Consider the following 19,181-nt stretch of genomic DNA (forward strand, 5'->3'; position numbering starts at 1 on the left):
TCACAAATCTCGTTAAGAATAGTGAGTGTAATTTCATTGCCAGACGAACGAAGTGGGTTAATACTGGATTGTTGACTGGGGAGGATATTACTCGGGCGGACTGGAACGCACGCGAATGTGTGTCCAACCCTCGTCCCGGGTATGAAGAGATGAATGTTCCGTAGTAGAGTTGATGAGATGAAATAAATGACTTTATATATGCTGGTAGGAAGGGAGAGCGGAGAGTACATAGCCTAGTTCTGCCGAATAGCACCAAGGCTTTCGGCACGCAATCTAGTGATTAGATATTGTGTACCTACCCAGCCAGCATTCTTTTGCCGGAAACATTTTCTACCAACGGGACTCGAACCGGCTAACGATCATGGCTGCTGGAGCGCACGCGAATGAGCTATTTAAATTAAGGTTCTCGATCGTCGCGATGACAATTTTATTTGTACTACTAAATTATGTAACGTTATTTGCTTTACGTCCCACTAATGCTTTCACGGTTTTCGGTAACACCGAGGTGCCGGAAGTTTGCCCCACAAGAGGTTTTACGTGCCAGTAAATCTACCGACACGAGCCTATAGTATTGGAGCACCTTCAAATACCACTGGACTGAGCCAGAATCGAACCTGCCCAGTTGGGGTCAGAAGCCACTCAGCCCGGCTCTTAAGACTATAAACTGCTTTGTGCGTTCAGTCTGCAAGTCTTCACAATCATCTATTCTCTATTATACGAAGATTTGAAAGAAGCTTCAAATTTATCGTTAGCAAATTCATGCCATCTTTCCGCAGACAGCTCCGAACATACCGCTTAGTCGAGTAACTTCTTACTCCCGAGTCTTCCTAGCCAAAAGTTCGCAACGTTTTCGTAACATTTTGTCAAAAATCACCGAGAACAAATCAAGCTGTCTTCCTTTGGATCTTCAAGTTCTGGGATCAAGTAATCCTGGCGAGGGCCCCATACTCTTTGTACGGCCTCTCACAACTATATGAAGGGATCTGTAACATTTTTGTTTACAATTCCCTTTGTGTGAGATTTAGGTACATACAGTGATTCCCCATGAAGTTCTATCATCCCATCAATACAATAATAAAATGTGAGAAGACTCTCCCTCTTTGTGAAACCTGGAATCTGACTTTTCACCTTGTTTATCGCCATACCACTTTATCTAGGTCTTTCTGCCCACAGTCGTTCACACATCTTGAACACAGATGGGAATGGTAGCGCAAATCGATCATAAAGCTACGGCATATTGAAAACTATGGAGTGATTAGCGACACAATTCCTGTTCCATATTAACTGCGACCGGAAATTTGTAAAAGACCTGTTATTTTACATCTCTTCATTGATGAGACGAAATGCTGCTGTCAAAGTGCGATTGCGGTTGATGAACACTCAGTTCACTGTGGAGCGAATGGGATCAGGTCCCTGTCTAAACTAGGAAAGCTGCTGATGTATGATAGGTAATGAGTGACAGAACGTTTAAGTTCTAAGCTGGTCTTGCTGAACTAGCACATTCTGGCGCATTGAGGAAAGCCACCTCACTGCTAGTACGCCCTCATCGCAGTCCTGTTACACTAGTTTTTGCAATTCGCCTATAATTTCATAACCAGCCCGCTTTCGAACTTTATCTGTAATATTTCTCAGTTAAGTGTAGTTCAGCCGACTTGATTTGTAATGTTGAAAACAAGTCTTACTACGAAAAACTTAAAATTAAGTAATTTCCTCAATTGTGCCGAAAATTGAAGCGCTAAAGGTCCCGGAGAGGTCTCAAATTGTGAGCCATGGATGACTGCATCAAACTAAAATAAAAATTTGGAAAATCTTTCCCGGCCAGAATACAGTTCTGGAAAATACAGCCTAAAATCGCTTGTTTAATCATTTTCTTCTTGACGCAAATCCACTTATTTATGTAACTTTCTTTAATGTGGTCCGTGGTTCAATACCCTCAGGCGTATCTTTATTTTTCTTAATGTCCACATCGAATGTAGTTATAAGGGCGCTCGTAGTTGTAGAAAAAACCAAACTACTAATCTAATCGATCAGATAACTATGATTAAGAAAAGCATTGTAATTTTTAGTAATAAATGATATATTTTCATACTTTATCATATGTTATTTAGCTAAAACTCTTAGCTCATATTCATAGGATGTTTCCAACACTGAGTTGCTTGCCTGAAGGGTTAGAACTGGATTTTATTTCGTACTTTTCTCACCAAGTCGGGCCGGAAAGAAACCACATCTTTTCCAGTACGTCTCGTCCAGCGCAAAGACACAGTTTCGCTCTTTTTTTTACCCATGCAAAAATATATAGGAGACTTGAGAGGCCAATGGGAAAAGTTTATTGTACCCTTCGTGATGCATTCAGCCTACGTATGAACTGACCAGGGACAGCGGCTTCGGTCTAGAAAACCAAGAATAACTGCCTAAGCGATTTGTCTCGCTAACCTAGCATAACTTAATTTTTAAGCTTTCGGGATGAGTAGCGGGCGCTTAGTAGGCCAACGCCAATCAGGGATATAGTGCCATGGGGTTTGCTTCTTTTGACAAAAAGAAGTCAGAGCTGGTGGGGGGCATGTCATCCGAAAATTTGTGTAACACGACGCAGCAAAATGTGTGACGGAAGTGTAACCATAGCAACCGTGCAGGCTGTGTCTTATGGCTGGTTGCCACTGTTGCCAACTTATATTTTAAAGATCCGCTAAATACTACTAAAAATCCGCGAAGAAATCAGAGCTCAAATAATGAGCAATAAAAATTATAAATAATAATAATAATAATAATAATAATAATAATAATAATAATAATTATTATTATTATGTCCACACTCACCTGATCTGTGAGTTTCACTGGGATTAACCCCCTGCCTGCGAGCCGGCGAGCTAAAACTTGTAGGCGTTTTAGGGCCGGGTGCAAACTAGGTGAATCCCCTACCTCAAGGGTGCCACATAAAACAGGCCATTTCATTAAACGGTCTTCCTTCATAGCATAAATATAAATGCTACTCTCTCACAGTTTCGTTATCTGTCGGCATTTGTCAACTAAGAGAAAAGTACCCTTTCCCCACGCATTACAAATTTATGATACCACGATCTCATAACATCAAATGCAAGTAACATGCTTTCCTCATGTGACTGCTAGTTTCTGATAAGAAATACGGAATGGCTTGGAGACAGACTGGAGTACAAATTTTTTAAAAAACGTAAAATGGATAAAACACTAAATTCCGCTATAATAAATCTAGAATTCCGCCAAAAAATCCGCTGTCCGCTAAATTATATTTCTCCGCCGACAGACTTGTAATTCCGCCAAATTTAGCGGAAAATCCGCTAAGTTGGCAACACTGCCGGTTGCCATCTGAAATTAGCAGCCGCTGATAGATGACCATGGCCGAGAGACATTTATGATTTGACTGTATTTAGGACTTCACACTTTACCGCGAATGGCAAAATTAGCTACCAAGGTCCCGATCACGGAGTTAAATGAAATTCCACATACTCCAGTTATTTTCCCGGTAACACTCCAACAGACCAGCATTAAACATGAGCAAACGCTGATCATTCACTACTTTGCCTGTCCGATAATGAAAGTCTTAAGCATCAGGTTAATATTCAAAGCGTAGAGACATGACTATATTAAACGCAGTGTGTGTAACCTTGAAGGAAACGACTAATCTGAACAGAATATGTTAAGGTTAGCGTAATAAATTGTCGGGGCATGGAGAGAATGCAAATCAATGGGCCACACTCAGAATACAATGGGTGGAAAAGCGCCAATAGGAAAGTCCTACAAAAATATGCCCGACAATCTGTAGAAAGTGAATAATCTGAATAATTCAACATCGCTTAACCCAACGGACTGGAAGAGGTTTCAAGCAACGTTCTCCACGCTATTGCCAGACCTTGTAATCTGTGCGATGTGATTATAGTGGTTTAATAATGATAAAGGAGTGGCTAAAAGAGCGATTTTGTTCCACTGGATACCAAATCAGGAAGAAAATAAGGAGTACTACGAGGGGGAAAAAAAGTGTGAGGACACTTCAAGATACCGGTCCTGCAGGAAATCTGTAAATCGAACTTGTGTGGCTAAGGTAGGGTGTGCGGTCCGAATAGGTAAAAGAGAGAGGACAATAACGGGAAAAGGTGGACACGAAAATCCTCTATTAAGAGCCTGAATTTGGATATTGTTTGTGAAAATCAGAATATAAACAAACAAAATTTATCCATTTAGGTATTATTCAGTAAATATGTCTTATGCCTGGTTGTCATCTGATTTTTGCAAAGGGAAAAGTGGTATTTTAAAAAATAAGTTTCTCTACAATGTACTGATCCAATCTGCATGTGAAATTGATGACTTTTTAACATGAATATATTTTTGGTTTGGGGGTCTATTTAGAATTAACGTGGGCAGTTTTGCGACACCATGGTAACAACGGGAAGCAGTGTACGTCGCGGAGATATCTGTTCTGTTTTCACATGTCCAAGGATTCACAATCATTTCTTAGTTAAAACTAAGTACAATCTACCTGTATTTTGTTCAAGATTTGATAAAGTGCTTCAAGCTCCTCAAGTCAATTATCTACATAGCAATGATGCAATGTGCTACTTGCAAGTACATTTCACTCAAGCGAGATGAGTAACACTCAAAGAATCCAGGCTACTAAAAAATGCCACTTCACTGACAATTGGCGATACTCGACCTGTAGAGTCCGCTTCTCTTATCTTCGCACTCAGCTGTGGACTACTCTCCCACTAGGTCGCTCCGTGATATCACGTCCATTTTTCCTTACTTTAGTAATTTATTCCGTCATGAGAGTACAAACCTGCTCGCGAGCACGAATGCTCATAGCGGCCGTTGCTTCAAGGCGAACAATGTTTGAAACGAAGGAAACGTTATTACAGTCGAAAGTGTTTATTACGACATCGCTTATAACGTCGTACTGGATATAACGGCAAAATATAACGTCCAACGCTGATTTTTTGTTTGGAGATTGCTGACAATGTAAAGCTTATTTTCAAACTTGTTTTCAGTCGATTGTAGATTTCAAATCAGTCTATGTTAAATGGTTGCTTTGAAGATACAGTGGAACCTCGATATATCGAATCACCGGGGAGCTAAATTTTATTTCGACTTATCGAAATTCCGATATAGAGAATACTGTTTTTTTTTAAAAGCATATATAGGGCGTAATTGAATCATATGTATCTACGGGTTTACGGTATATTGAACACAGTATAAATTTACAGTTAACTCGTATTTTACGACATCCCTGTAATTATGACCCTTATTAAAGTAACTTTTTAGACGATAGACTAGAGTACATACAGTAGTGAAAAGAGAAAGATACCTCCGTTAACACTTAAGCAAAAATCGTTAGTCTTCTGCTTTTTAGTGTTAACCTTTTCTTCCACATACTTTTCAACAATATTTGTGCTGTGTGAAACACTGACTATGTAGGTTCGAAACGACGCAGCGAAGATTCTGCTTTCATACGTGACCGGTAATAAATTCACACTGAAAAACGAGTCTTCGCCGATTTTCCGATCACTAAAGTTGGTTTTTCGGTTCTCGTCATATTAGCTCCCAGTATCACTGTAAACCTTTTTTTACTTGTTAACTATTCCCCAAAAATTACAAATATTGTATTGCACAGTCCAATGCTGTACAAAATTCAAGGGAGGAAACGTTTGCTTCGAGAAATTGGTGTAACCACATTTTTAATAATCACTTAATACACCTGAAGAATAGGACAAATGACCGGGAAATTGGAAGTTCCTTCAAGATACTGAAAGTTCAGGTAATGGAGGTTCGACTATATCCTAAAAGAAAGGGAAAAATGTTTAATATTGAAAGAAAGTCACGTAATTCGGCTAATTTCTCCCGAATAGAAACCACTGTCACAAGAAGAGAATCTTTCGAAATTACCTCGCCGACTCCATTAACCTTGAACCATTTCCTCACCTTTCGCTCTGTCCACAGAGGTGTTAATCTTGTCCCTCCATTTTCCCGTACCACCTGCTACCACTGGTTACTACGACCACTCCGCACGTCTTTGGAATGAGTTACCGCCTGAAATGAATGTCTTGCCTCTGACGCAGTTTACAAAAAAACGTAAATCTGTGTGTACATGAACGGGAATGTACTGTGGTCGCCTGAAGAGAAGTTCCGTACGTGCGGGGTGGGGGGTGCGGAGGGTAAGCGTGGCTACGGCGCGTGTGCCAATCTTAAGTCTCAAGGCCTGACAATAAACATCCGTTATGATTAGGGCCCGGATGTTTATGCAGTAATAGGTTAGAACGCAAACTTACTGAAGCGAGTAACAAGTAGAATCCACCTGCACGACGGTAGTGTTATGAGGTTTGCATAAACATTAGGGGTTATAATGGGACGAACCGCTACTGTTTATGCAAACCTCATAACATTTCCGTCGTGCAGGTAGACTCCACTTGTTACTCGCTTCAGTAACTTTGCATTCTAACCTATTAGAGCATAAACATCCGGGCCCTAGTTATGATCTAAGGTGCTGCTGGGAAGTTTCATAGTGCAATTGTGCTTTAGCCATAAAGTCTCCACGACTTGTTATAAACAACAATGTCAAAATTGGGGAAAACGTCGCGAAGGAATTATGTGCAAGGACGAAGAGAACATGCTCATTTATTATCGGAGTCCGTCTGCGTCATCATTGAGCAATTTACAATGTTGCTACTTCTTTCTTCAGTTATTTTGTATTTTGCCGATATTATTGCTGTATGTGGTGAAGAAAAATTCCTCTCAGCCCCACTCCACAAATATTTTATTGCAAACAGAGTAATTATTTTACTTATATTCTTTTCTAAGTTTTAACTTTATTCTATTAATAAACCATGGAAGTGCGCAGCTTAAAAACATACATTTTTAGAAATAAAAAAAATCCCGGTTTGTGCGACTATCGCTAATAACGACTATTCACGGTCCCTTCGCAGTAGCTATATCCGGTTTCGACTGTTTACTACGACAATAGGTAAGTTCGTAGACCGTCTCCTAGTGTGTAGGCTCCACGCAACATGATGTACACTTCCGTCTAAACAGTCGCCCCCTTGCTTGCTACACATCTGCCAACGTTCCTATAGCTGTACGGAACACTGCTGAAAGCTATTGACATTAAAAATCTTGTACGTCCACGTAGCTTTGCTTTCAAGCGGGGAACGGGAAAGAAATAGAATGGTGCAATATCAGGTGAGTATGGAAGCTGGAGAACTGAGTTCAGAATGAAGGTCAACATTTGGAAGTTATTTTAGAGCGTATTTTTAACATGGAATGGGAGCTGTACAAAAGTAAGAAGCAGAATATATATGAGAAAAGCTGAATGGTGAGAGGGCTTTAGACGTCTAGTAATGTAAGAAACAGGTTCACAAAGTGTATTGTGTGGGTTTTGTGTCATACAGTAGCGATTAGGTGGGGGGGGATTTTTATTCCATTTTAGCCAGCTAAAACTAGGAATTATATAAAAAAGCAATTAGTTAATTCTTTCTTTTATTTTCTTTAATTAACAAAATTATTAGCGGAAATAGGCGCAGAATATCGTTCGTCCTGGCTAACCTATTTGTACAGCGTCACAGCAAATAGTGGAGACTTTGTATGTGCTGTGAGAAAGGGTAGTAGGGGTATATTATTTGCCAAGGTCATAGAAACAGGTATGCTTCACCCGCTTGCCAAGCGTTCCTCAGTCTGGCAGTCTCTTTAGCGTGTTCATTTGTTAGTGTGTAGTCAAATACTAAATTATTTTTAATTATATAATCAGACCGCACTTCTATTTCATTGTAATACATGTTTAATATTGTTCCTTTAGTGAAAGTTTTTATGTATAGTATTACATCAAAATCTCGAACTATTATTCCCGCACTTCAGTTGTTAGACTCAACCTTTACTTCTGTCGAAATCAGCTCAGAAAGAATCAAAATCTTTATCATTTTGAAGCTTTCTTTCAGTTTTGATTTATATAATCCCCCGCTGCTACTGAAACATGGACATAAGAGAAAGATACGAAATATTGCCAAGTTTTTAAACATGATTTGAAGAAGAATGGGGTAAAAAAACGCGTGAAGTGGACAGAAAGTGAGAAATGAGGCGCTAAGAAGAGAGACCTGATGAAAATGATAAGGGGAGAAATGTCCTGCTTGGGTCACATATTACGTAGAAATTGTCCTCAACAGAGAATGGAGGGGAAAACAGATTGAACAGGTAAGGCAGAAGCTATAAACAATGCAACAGGATGCTCAGGACAGTGAATCATGGAAGATGTCCCATTGATACCTGTCTCAAAACATTCACAGAAGATGTTAAACTGCCAATCTGACGGCGTCGGGTGAGAATTTCCAGATGTTCCAAGAATGTTGCCCATGTTCGCAGAAGGCAGGGATGGTACAAGGAGAGGCAAATTGGGCACCTTCGTGTAGCTGCCTGAGGAGAGTGGTTATCTCTGATGGAGATATTGTCAACCTGTACATAACAGGCTCCAATCCGATTATTATTATTATTAATTTTGGTTTTACGATCCACTAACTACTTTTACGTGGTATCTGAATTTCATTACGCATGCGCTTTTTCTTCGTGCCAGTAAAATCTACCGACACGAGATCGAATCCACGCACTTGAGCTAAGAAGGCTAGCGCTCGACCGTCTGAGCTATTCAGCCCAGTTCTAACAATATCTTGAAGTACGTTTGAAAACGTCCAATCTAAGCCTAAAATGGTTCATCTCGTTACGTAATAGCAATTATGTAAGTATCTAGCAGTGGGAAGCTGGACTACGATGGTGCACCCATCATGATAAACAATAACATTGTGAACAGCGCCTCAAGACCCTGGGAGAAATGGGTATCACGATAAGATGTAGCGCGTAATTACAGCCTAAAGAAAACGACATCACAGATAATGGGAGAGAGCGGATTACTCACCTCGGTAGCGGGAACGCGGCGACTGGCCATGGTGCGGTGTTGGCAGAAACTGGGAGTTCCTTGGAGAAGTACGCTGCAGTTCTGATTACATAAGCAGCCTTGGCCGAACACTATCAGCAAGGTGTACAGTTACACACCGCCTAGATTAAGTGTCACCGGACAGGGAACCGCAAAATGAACCCTCCGTGGTTTACACTTCATTCTCCACGCGTTCGACCACATTAGAGCAGCACAGGGCATTCACTAATTTGTATATGCAATGTACGATTTTGTTTGTGCGCTGTCTTAAAGGGAATTTTCGACTATGTCAGAGGTGGGGGTTATTCGAAAATTTGTGTAACGAAATCTGAGACGCGATGTTACCTAGCAACAGTACCTTGAGAGCTGTACAAGCCGCGCACCTGTATGCCATGGCCATCCATTACTTCACATCACAGCCTGCACGGTTGCTAGGTAACACCGAGTCATGCATTTTATTGACAGACAATTATGGTGATTTGATTTCCTTAAGGGGAAAATTAATAACATTTTCTTTCCTTTCAGCCTGTAAATTCTCCATAAGCTTATACAACTTTTATTCTTGCTTTATATGAATATGTTCACTATTAAGCCGAACTGAAATAATCGTTTCCTACGCCACCTTCGCTTGCCCTTGATGGTGGAATGAGAATACATACCAAATTCAATTCACCGACGCCTGAGAAAAAGTAAGTGGTGTATTAATGGTGCAGTTTTGGTCCACTTTTCATTCGTGATAACTGATATTGCTTTTGTATCAAACTAGCATCACAAACGCACCATGTTTGCACCCATAAAAATTTTACACCATTATTATACCCATTTTTGATGCAAACTCCGCCGCCAGGGGCTGATGATCAAATAAGTCCTGGGGCCTGTTCCACGAATGAACTTCGCAACTTTTTCACTTTGCACTTTTCAGTTCAGATTTTGTTCCACCATCACTTTTCAGATTTAATTTGTAAAGTGAAAAGTTAGAAACCTTTTCACTTTTCAAGCCTGTTATGTTCCTCCATTGGTACAGAAATGCAAAGTGCAAAGAAATGAAGTGAACAGTTTTCATAAACCTTGGAAAGAAATGATTCCCTTTTCATCTGTTAATTAAGAAGTATGCACAGTGGTTTCTCGGCGTAGAATGTGGTTCAGTATTATAAACACGTTACGACGAGAGCTTTTGTTATCAAGTGAGGACAGTGATGAATACAATAAGAGAACGTACAAAGACAGGATTAATTCTCGTAACCTCACTTCAACGGAATTTCGCGAGTGTTTTTTTATTACTTCAACACAGGCTGGCTATAGTCTTGAAATGATCGGCCATTTATTGAAACAAGCAACACAAAGAGGTCAATCCTTTTCCGAAAAAGAACAAATTCCTATTTGCTTTCATTGGACAGACAATGGTGCCCAGCTGCACGGTGTAGCAGCAATGCATGGGACATCAACATCAATTATTTGCAGAACTGTTACTAAAGTCTTATATGTTATAGTAAATGAAATCATTCCTAACAGTACGTTGGCCTGATAATCCACATAATATAGCGACGGAATTTCTAATGAGGGGTGAATTTCCTTCTGTGAGTGGATGTGTTGACGGTACTCGTTAATATTGATGTTTATCACTTGAGAGGTTATTTTTAAAGTTGCCGGAAAGAATGTCACGTTTCTCCTCGACAATCTGTAACACGGCCAGCTTCTTGTAATCATCCTCTACTATGATTAAAACTAAGACTACCGGTACTAAAATGATACTGTCAAGTTCGCCGCGAAAAATAAAGCATTACAATCAAAGAGTATTATACAGTTTGCCCATGGAGTAAAGTTGATCGGATCACTCATTCGCGAGGACTTTTCACTTTGCGAAGAAATTGAAAAGTAAAACCTAGATCATGGAACAGACCCCTGCAAGTTCGCAGTTCTGGTCTAAATTGACGGGGATGGCGAACCAGGATTTAGGGCCCCGGACCCCTCAGTTGCACAGGGACCCAAGAATCCTGTCACCGGGCCTGTTATAAATTATTAATTCATTCATCAATACGGCCATCTGTGGGTCATATTTACGCAATTTACCTGCAAAGTATTCACAGACTACCGCCGTTCTCGTCTCAAAGATCCTTGGGCTTCTCCTTCCTCGTTCTTCTGCCGAGATAATCCGCGTCTTTGCTAGTGGCTTTTAGGGTTAATCCCTTACTCCCGGAACCTTTTCCTAAACGTTGTTCTGTCCTGTATCTCTTCCTCCTTGACACCCAAACTTGTGCTAAGCTGTGTTTTCTTGCAGTAGTAGTGTAGTGTTTGCGAACCTCTTGATTCCTGCTTTTAACGTGTCCATAGACGATCAGTCCTTTTCCTTACCGACGTCTTAATATTTTCGATGGTGTTAAGAGTACCTAGTTCGATCTCAACCAGGAAGTGTGTTGGTCCTTTAGCGAATTTTTGCGCCAAAGATTTATCGAAGGAAATCGTTTCTGAGTCTGCCATCTTTTTGAGCATTTACTATCTGTAAAAGGCACTCCGTTCGGAGCACTGCGCATCCTTCTCATCCTCCCTTTTGATGCCCTAGTTTCATTTCCATTGTGGATGATAATTAGTATTTATTCAACTTCGCTAATCGGCCAACTAGGGACCACGATAAGGCTCACTTCACATTCTGGCGTTTGTTCACTTTTCGCTTGATCCACATCGTCTTCCTTAGCTCACTGTGTTTAGCACGGCGTTCTTCTGTCTATTTCATACCATTTGCCCGTTTTTCATCCCGGAAAGTCCCGAAAGTCTTGATGGCTGCCCTGAAAAGATTTCGGTTTTGTGCATCTTCTGCTTGTATGTCCAATTCTTTCAGATCTTGGACATTAACGTACCATAGCATTGGTTTTGAGTCAAACATACTGAAGATACGTTTCGTCGATTGAGAGTCGATCATCCTACGTATATGCCTGTAGAAGCGAACTCTGCCTTTACGCATTGTGTCCGTTATCTTCTCTATCTTAGAGTATACTTGTCTGAATTCTCTAATGTAGATGCCATTTTTTGTAGTTTGGACCAAGTATGGTGTGTAGAATCTTTCATTCCTCTCTAAATCCGCAAGCAAACATTTCTCGGACAGGATAAGACATTCAGATGCATACAGCGATACTGGTTTGATGACAATGATGTAGTGACAATTTTGTGTTCAGAGAAAAGCACTTTGTTGCTTATGTTGCGGGTGGTTTGGAAAAAGACTTCCATTTTCTTGATTTTTGCTACTATGGCCTCTTTGTCAAGCGTATTCTGTTGGATCCATTCTCCAAGGTATTTAAATTTATTAACACGGTTTATCCTTTCATATTTGGTGTTTAGTTGTGCCGTAACATCTTGGATGTTCAACATAACTTTTGAAAGGAAATTTGTAAACCTGTTCTGCTACTTTCTTCAACACAATCTGTTCCGTTGCCCTTTCGAAATTTGTCATTTTTATTACGTGTCAATTTTTCCGTCAACTAATTACACCTCTGGCAATCAGCAGCTTTGGTTTCTGAAACGCTAGGCAACGTAAGCACGGTCAGCCACGGCCTCCTAAATCTTCAGAATGGACATCCCAGTAACCATGCCAACGTTTCTCCAAATCGATTGTCAATTCTCGTGTTTCCAGAGCCGTCAAGACTTCCTTACAAATCAAGAGATACCGGTACTTGTGTTCTTTGTAGCGGTTGTGGCTGTTGTGCGCGGGAAATAGAGACAACTTTCTTAATACGTCTGGTGCACAAGGCGGCTCCAGCCTGATTTAGGTCAATGCCAAGCATTTCACTCGACACTGTCTGCTGCAGCTAGGAGACGCTATGAGATGATTCAGATCGAACCCAGCTCCCCCTCGCACGTGACTTGCTGTCTCAAGTGGTGTTCGATCCAAGTACATTCATTATTCAGCCCACGAATGCGTTTTCAAACGGAAGAAACAGGACGGCAGATGGCAGGCGCGTTGTTTCTCTTCAAACAGGTGCTGGATGAAATGACCCAGTCCATGAAAATAGTCTATATCGGAAAGTGAATTGCGTCAGCTACCTCGTGTTCTAGTACTAAGATGGCCGAGAATGAAAGGGTCAGAATGCAATATTCATTATTTTGGAGAAGAGTTTAAAGTTTCAGCAGCTTACATCGTTGACTCAAAAATACACTTGTTATACAATTATGAAAATTGGCGTGTTCATAGTTCTTACATCATTTATTATGATCTGGCAAAGAGCAACAACTCTAAATGTAACACTTTCGAATTAAGCGAAGAGACTGTCAGAAGACTGAACACCCCTAGGAGTAGGGGACGCAGACGAAGAATACACCCAAGATATCCCCTTCCTGTCGTAAGAGGCGACTAAAAGGGGCGACAAAGGGATGATTATATTACAACCATGAAATGACTTTTGATTAGTACCACTGTGTTACGTATACAATAGGTTTGTGGTTAGTAGCAACAGAAGGTTAGTCTGTATAGGTTTTTCAGTACCCGTGATTAGTACACGTAGGTGAGGAACGCCATTGATCTGCGTTGGCTATGAGTGGCGCCATTATGTGACAAACACCATAGGTCTGCGTTACCTGTGCGAAGTACAATACTTCGTGAGTAGTACCACAATGTGTGGAACACAGTGAGTCTACGCTATTTTTCATTAGTTCCGCAACATGACAAATAGTATCGTTCTACTTCACTAGCGATAAGTACCATTATGAGGAGCCTTTGACCTGAATTTTCGACCCCTTTAGACCATCATCATCCATCATCATCACATTGAAAACCGTTAGAAGTGCTTCTTGGCATGAATACATTAGATTTTGTATTGTAACAGTTTCTGGTGCCGTAGAGGTCAAATCTCTGAAAGTTTTTTCTTCAGTTGTGACTCTTTTGTTCTCAGCCAGGATCTATTGTTAAAAACTCTCTCTCAAATGGAGAGAGAAGAGAATATTAGAGGGATATGGGCTGTTTTATTAGAACTAAACAAATGGCAAGAACACTCAATGTGAACGTACAGTTTGAAAAAAAAAAAAAATAGGGTTATACCTTCGCTGGCAAGATCAAGTGTTTGCTGTCCACAATGTCTTCTGGTGCTGTCAGCTCGCATTCGGGAGATAGTGGGTTCGAACGCCTCGGTCATCTTCACACTCCTAGACATTTCCCATCCCACTGTTGCCTACGACTTCTGTTGGCTGGAGTGAAAATGTCGTTCACAGAGTTCAATGGTGCGTGCTATTCAATGGGCTTTGCAGATTGATATGTACCGGTATAGACAACTTCTGACTGTCCCTCACTCATTTCTCTTGTACGCCTCTTTAGTGATGCCTAGACAATTCTGTGTTCGCTGATGGAGCAGATGAGGATCAAACCAGCCTTCGGGCTGAGTAACCAACGCACCAACCAAATAATTTTGGGTAAAAGGATGACAATTTATCGGAAATCTCCTGTCATTTGTCTTAAAATTCTCACAATACTTTTTTAATGTTAATCTGGAAGCTGGCTTCTTAATTTGAATTTGTGAAAATTAAAACTGTTCGCAGGGACCGAAAGGTGAAAGTATCTCGTTACTTTTTTGTTGGAATTTTTTAAATCTTTACTTTTCCATACCATTGAACTTCTCTCCAGATCTGCACTTTCAGATAAAGTAACAATACCATCGGAAAATCTCAGTTTTAATTTCCCCTTCTTGGATTGCGATTCCCTTTCGAAGTTAGTTTCTGATTTACTTTACCACCTGTTCTACTGTACATAAACATTGAAAATCAGAGGGGACAAGCTGCAGCCTTCCCTCACTCCTTTCTGCACTGCTGCTTCTTATCATTGTAGCTTGACTTTTACAGATTATAGATCATCTTCCTTTCGTTGTATATAATCCCCGTCACCTTCAGAATCCAGATTACCTTAGTCCTTTAAACCTAGTTTTCAAGTATCCGGTATTTACACTCCCATATGCTATTCCGAGCAAATGACCAGTCGATCTGTGACTGTCAAAGTCACTCAGTATGTGGGTCGTTCCGTGTAAGTGTTCATGCATTTTAGCGACTTGCTATACTTTCGAATGTCTTTCGGACCGCGCGAATACTCGTGTACTCAATTAACAACATCTTCGTTAGACAATAAAGACTTGTCCAGCCAGGTAATAATTCAACACTAGAATTTAAATAAAGTGCCGGTTGTAACGCAACAATCACCCACATGGTTAGGAGATATAACTTGAACTTATTAGCATACACCTTACAGACCGGACTCTGATGATACAATGCGCATTTTGTTTATAGCAATGTACTGACATTTCACTTCACACCTTTCCAATGTAATGCAAATGCATATTACGTATACAAGTGTGAACTATACATTCGTATCTGGTATTACGCGAAGTTATGTAACTAAACATTTCTGTTTAATATTTTTAATCCTTCACTTGAGACACTTCATTGAAATAGATCGTACTGGTTAATAATTAATGAAAAAAACTATTTTTTTTTTCTAATTTAAACGAATTTTAACAGAAATATCCTAGACCAAGTGTGGTGTTCAAAACGATGTGCTCCCCTCGTAAGTTAATGTTATATACAACCATTAGCAACATAGATTAAATAATCTTCCTGAAAGAGAAATAATTACCGAAATGGGTTGAGTGGTTCATGAGATTAAGTTTCGTATACAAACTCAAACTTTCTCTTGATATTAGTGTACACGCACGCACATTAATGGTGTCCCGACATAAACAATTAACACTGCCCCACTCCAGTACAGAAAAGGAGGGGAAGGGAGTGAACAGGTAGTGCTGAATACACAGTGTGTGTATTCCGGCGTTATACTGTAACATTGTAATAAGATGGCTCCTATCCTATCACAGGTGAATCGAGGCAGTATTATTGGCATGTGGGAGGCTCACATGGTCCCCCAAGCAATAGCACAAGCAATACAATGCAGTCTTAAGACAGTTTGGAGATGGATAGAAATATGGCAAGAACGAGGTGAAGGATTGGTAGACCCGATATAACGCAGCTACAAAATATTCCTAACTAGTATAAAATACTTTTCGGTTAAGAACCTCCTTTACCTCTTAATACTGCAATTAACAGTAGGCTACTTTTTAATTTTTTAATGTTTTAATGTTAAAATGCTATTTGTTCGGGGCGTCGACTTACAGAGTTATTTTTCCCCTACTTGCACAATATATGAACCTGCATGTAATTGGAATTGCAAAAGTGTAGACTGATGAATGTGAGAAACGTTAAGGACGACACAAACACGCAGTCCCCAGGCCAGGGATATAATCATTTACAATTAAAACCCCCTGACCCGGCCGGGAATCGAACCCAGGGCGGCTGAACGCTGTGCCCCGTACACCGCGGGGTCGGACGAGTAGGTAACCTAATGCTGTACTTCAATACATCCGCCATTCGATCACAACGAAGTCTTGTAGCGGGCTGTCTGCATGCAGTCCATACAGCAATGCGTTAAGCGAGAAGGTGAGTCATTGTGCCTTCAACACTACCCCTACACTCCCTTCCCCATGTTTTGTACTGGATTGGACTTTGACACAACCCCTTCAGTCTCCGTCTTTTCAGTACTGGAGTGGGGCAGTGTTGATTGTTTATGACGGGACACCATTAATGTGCACGTCTGTACAAGGGTCTAACCGAGATAACTAAAGTTCCCTATCGCGAAGGCTGTGCATACTATAGACTAACCTGGATAAGAAACGAGTTCCCTATCATGAAGGCTGTGACGAATAGTGACTATGGAAGCGTCTAACCGTACTAAATAACAGTCTAACCTAGATAAGTAACGAGCTCTGTATTCTGAAGGCTGTGACTAATTTTCATACGCAGACCTTGTGAGAGTAAGTGTATTCTCCTTTGTTTGGGTGATTGACCTTGATGCACCTCCAGCACACAGCTTATGTAACGCTACGAAGAGAAAGGGTTATCGAACTCTCAGACTGCCAGCAGTATAAAGACATATCAATTGTTAGGCACGCTTCCCACACTTTTTACTGGAGCTCTTTCCATCGGAACCTACACGAAACCAGCTCCATTCTCTGGATTGTGCTGAGGCCCACTTCTCACGCTGCAAACTGTTCCGTTTCATTTCTTAGCTACCGGTCGATCGGGCATGTTCTTTCAAAGGTAGGGGGGATAGTCAGTGCTGAGGAAGTACCCACGAGAAGTGTACCAAATGTGGAATATCATTTATTTTTGAATGTCTTACAGTATACGGCAAGACAACAGTACTGATATAGCAAACATGTTCTGAAGGTGACATACAAGGGAACGACATATCTAACTGCGTCGATATTATGTTTGTACGGTAGTGTAAAGGGGCCAACAGTTATGTCATCGGCCGGTAATGTTACGAGGTGCAACGATATGGAACTATCATTAAAACTTCAAAATATATCCACTGACTACAATCAAACGAATGATTAAAAACTGGTCATGAATCCAAAACAGAGGACTCAATTCAAAATGATTTCTTTTCCGAGATGATTGTGGTTCCAAAAAATGGATTCAAAATGCAGGTCACCGGCCGCTCATATTAATACTTAATCACTTGTAAAGGGGAATCATGGTGTTTCTCCTATAGTGGTTCTAATCACAGGTAATGCAGACCCCCATTGTATGTCACACAGAATGGCACCACCCACAGGCAACACAGACCCATGGTGTTCGTCACAGAATGGTACTAATCACAAGTAGTCAATCTTCCATTGGTCGCCCCTTTTAGTCGCCTCTTATGAAAGACAGGGGATAACGTGGGTGTTTTCTTCGACTGCGGCCCCTACCCATAGGGGTTAGGCTCAAAATGTGCAAGCTCACGTCTCATAACGGTCCTCTCGATTGTCTTTCCTCTTGTAATTTGGGAGAATTGCTAGGTGGGCCAGCTGACACAAAAATTAACCATTTCAGCATGCCGCGAATTACGTCCTTTGCGACAACCTGCTTGTCAATTTATACTAAATGGCAGAGTAAACAATTTCTGTTCGGCAACCGCTGGCTGAGTTCAGGTAAACACCCAATGATATTCTACATCTTGACATTGCACAGCGTGGAGTGTCCGGTGGAACTTCATTCCCACCCAACTTCAAAATCTTACTGTCTGCCGGGTTCGAATCCGGGAACCTTCATCGACAGACGAAGCAAACATGAATGCTATTAAATAAATATATTTAACAAAATGTATTGAATATTAGCCCTATTTTAAATAAAATAACGGGCGAGTCGGCAGTGGAGTTGTGAGCGTACATCCGGGAGACAGTGGGTTCGAACCCCATTGTTGACAGCCCTGAAGATGGTTTTCCGTGGTTTCCCATTTTCACACCAGGCTGTACCTTAATTAAGGCCACGGCCGCTTCCTTCCCACTCCTAGGCCTTCCTTGACCCATCGTCGCCGTAAGACCTATCTGTGTCGGTGCGACGTAAAGCAACTAGCTTTCCTATTTTGCTGGTAAAATGTTTATAAATATATTTGAAGACATTTTGCAGGACAACTTATTCATTGTCCATTTCCTTCAAAAATATTCCTTCACCAGTTCGTGATCATAGAGACCTTTAAATACTTGCGAACGTTAATTATACCATGTTTTCAGAAAGGAGTTTATACTGTACGACCGCGATTCAGCTTTAAATATCTTGTAACTATGTTGTAAAATACCCTAAGTGAACCTCCAGCTCTATCTGCTCAGACCAATTCTTTCCATGTCTGTCGGAAACTTCTTGACAAATATACCTTATGGCTGTGGATCATCCGAAAATTTGTGTAAAATGTGTAACGGAAGTGTAACCGTAGCAACTGTGTAAGTTGTGATGTAAGGTGTGGATGGATGGCCAGACAATGTTACCTAGCAACCGTGCAGGCAGTGAGTGATAGAAGGTATGGATGGATGGCCAGACAATGTTACCTAGCAACCGTGCAGGCAGTGGTGTAAGGTATGGATGGATGGCCAGACAGTGTTACCTAGCAACCGTGCAGACAGTGATACAAGGTATGGATGGATGGTCAGACAATGTTACCTAGCAACCGTGCAGGCAGTGATGTGAGGTATGGATGGATGGCCAGACAATGTTACCCAGCAACCGTGCAGGCAGTGATGTGAGGTATGGATGGATGGCCAGACAGTGTTACCTAGCAACCGTGCAGGCAGTGATACAAGGTATGGATGGATGGCCATGACTGGGAGACATTGGTAATTTTATTTTTGCAAAGGTAAAGTAGGTTTTTTAAATTTAAGCAGGAGTGTTCGAAAGGAATTCA

At 40.9% G+C, this 19,181-nt stretch overlaps 1 protein-coding gene across 4 annotated transcripts in view; it reads right to left on the reverse strand.

Moving 5' to 3' along the window:
- Positions 1-19,181, reverse strand: part of Rab32 (RAS oncogene family member Rab32) — a 333,760-nt gene that overhangs the window by 27,337 nt on the left and 287,242 nt on the right. The window contains exon 1 of one of the 4 annotated variants that reach the window (XM_067154721.2): positions 8,921-8,950. The exons of the other annotated variants lie outside the window; for them this stretch is intronic. Coding sequence (XP_067010822.2) covers positions 8,921-8,950 — 30 coding nt within the window. Of the gene's footprint in view, positions 1-8,920; positions 8,951-19,181 lie in introns of those variants that run through there. 4 annotated transcript variants of the gene reach the window in all.

This window comes from Anabrus simplex, chromosome 10 (genome assembly GCF_040414725.1).
Source record: "Anabrus simplex isolate iqAnaSimp1 chromosome 10, ASM4041472v1, whole genome shotgun sequence".
NCBI lineage: Eukaryota > Metazoa > Arthropoda > Insecta > Orthoptera > Tettigoniidae > Anabrus > Anabrus simplex.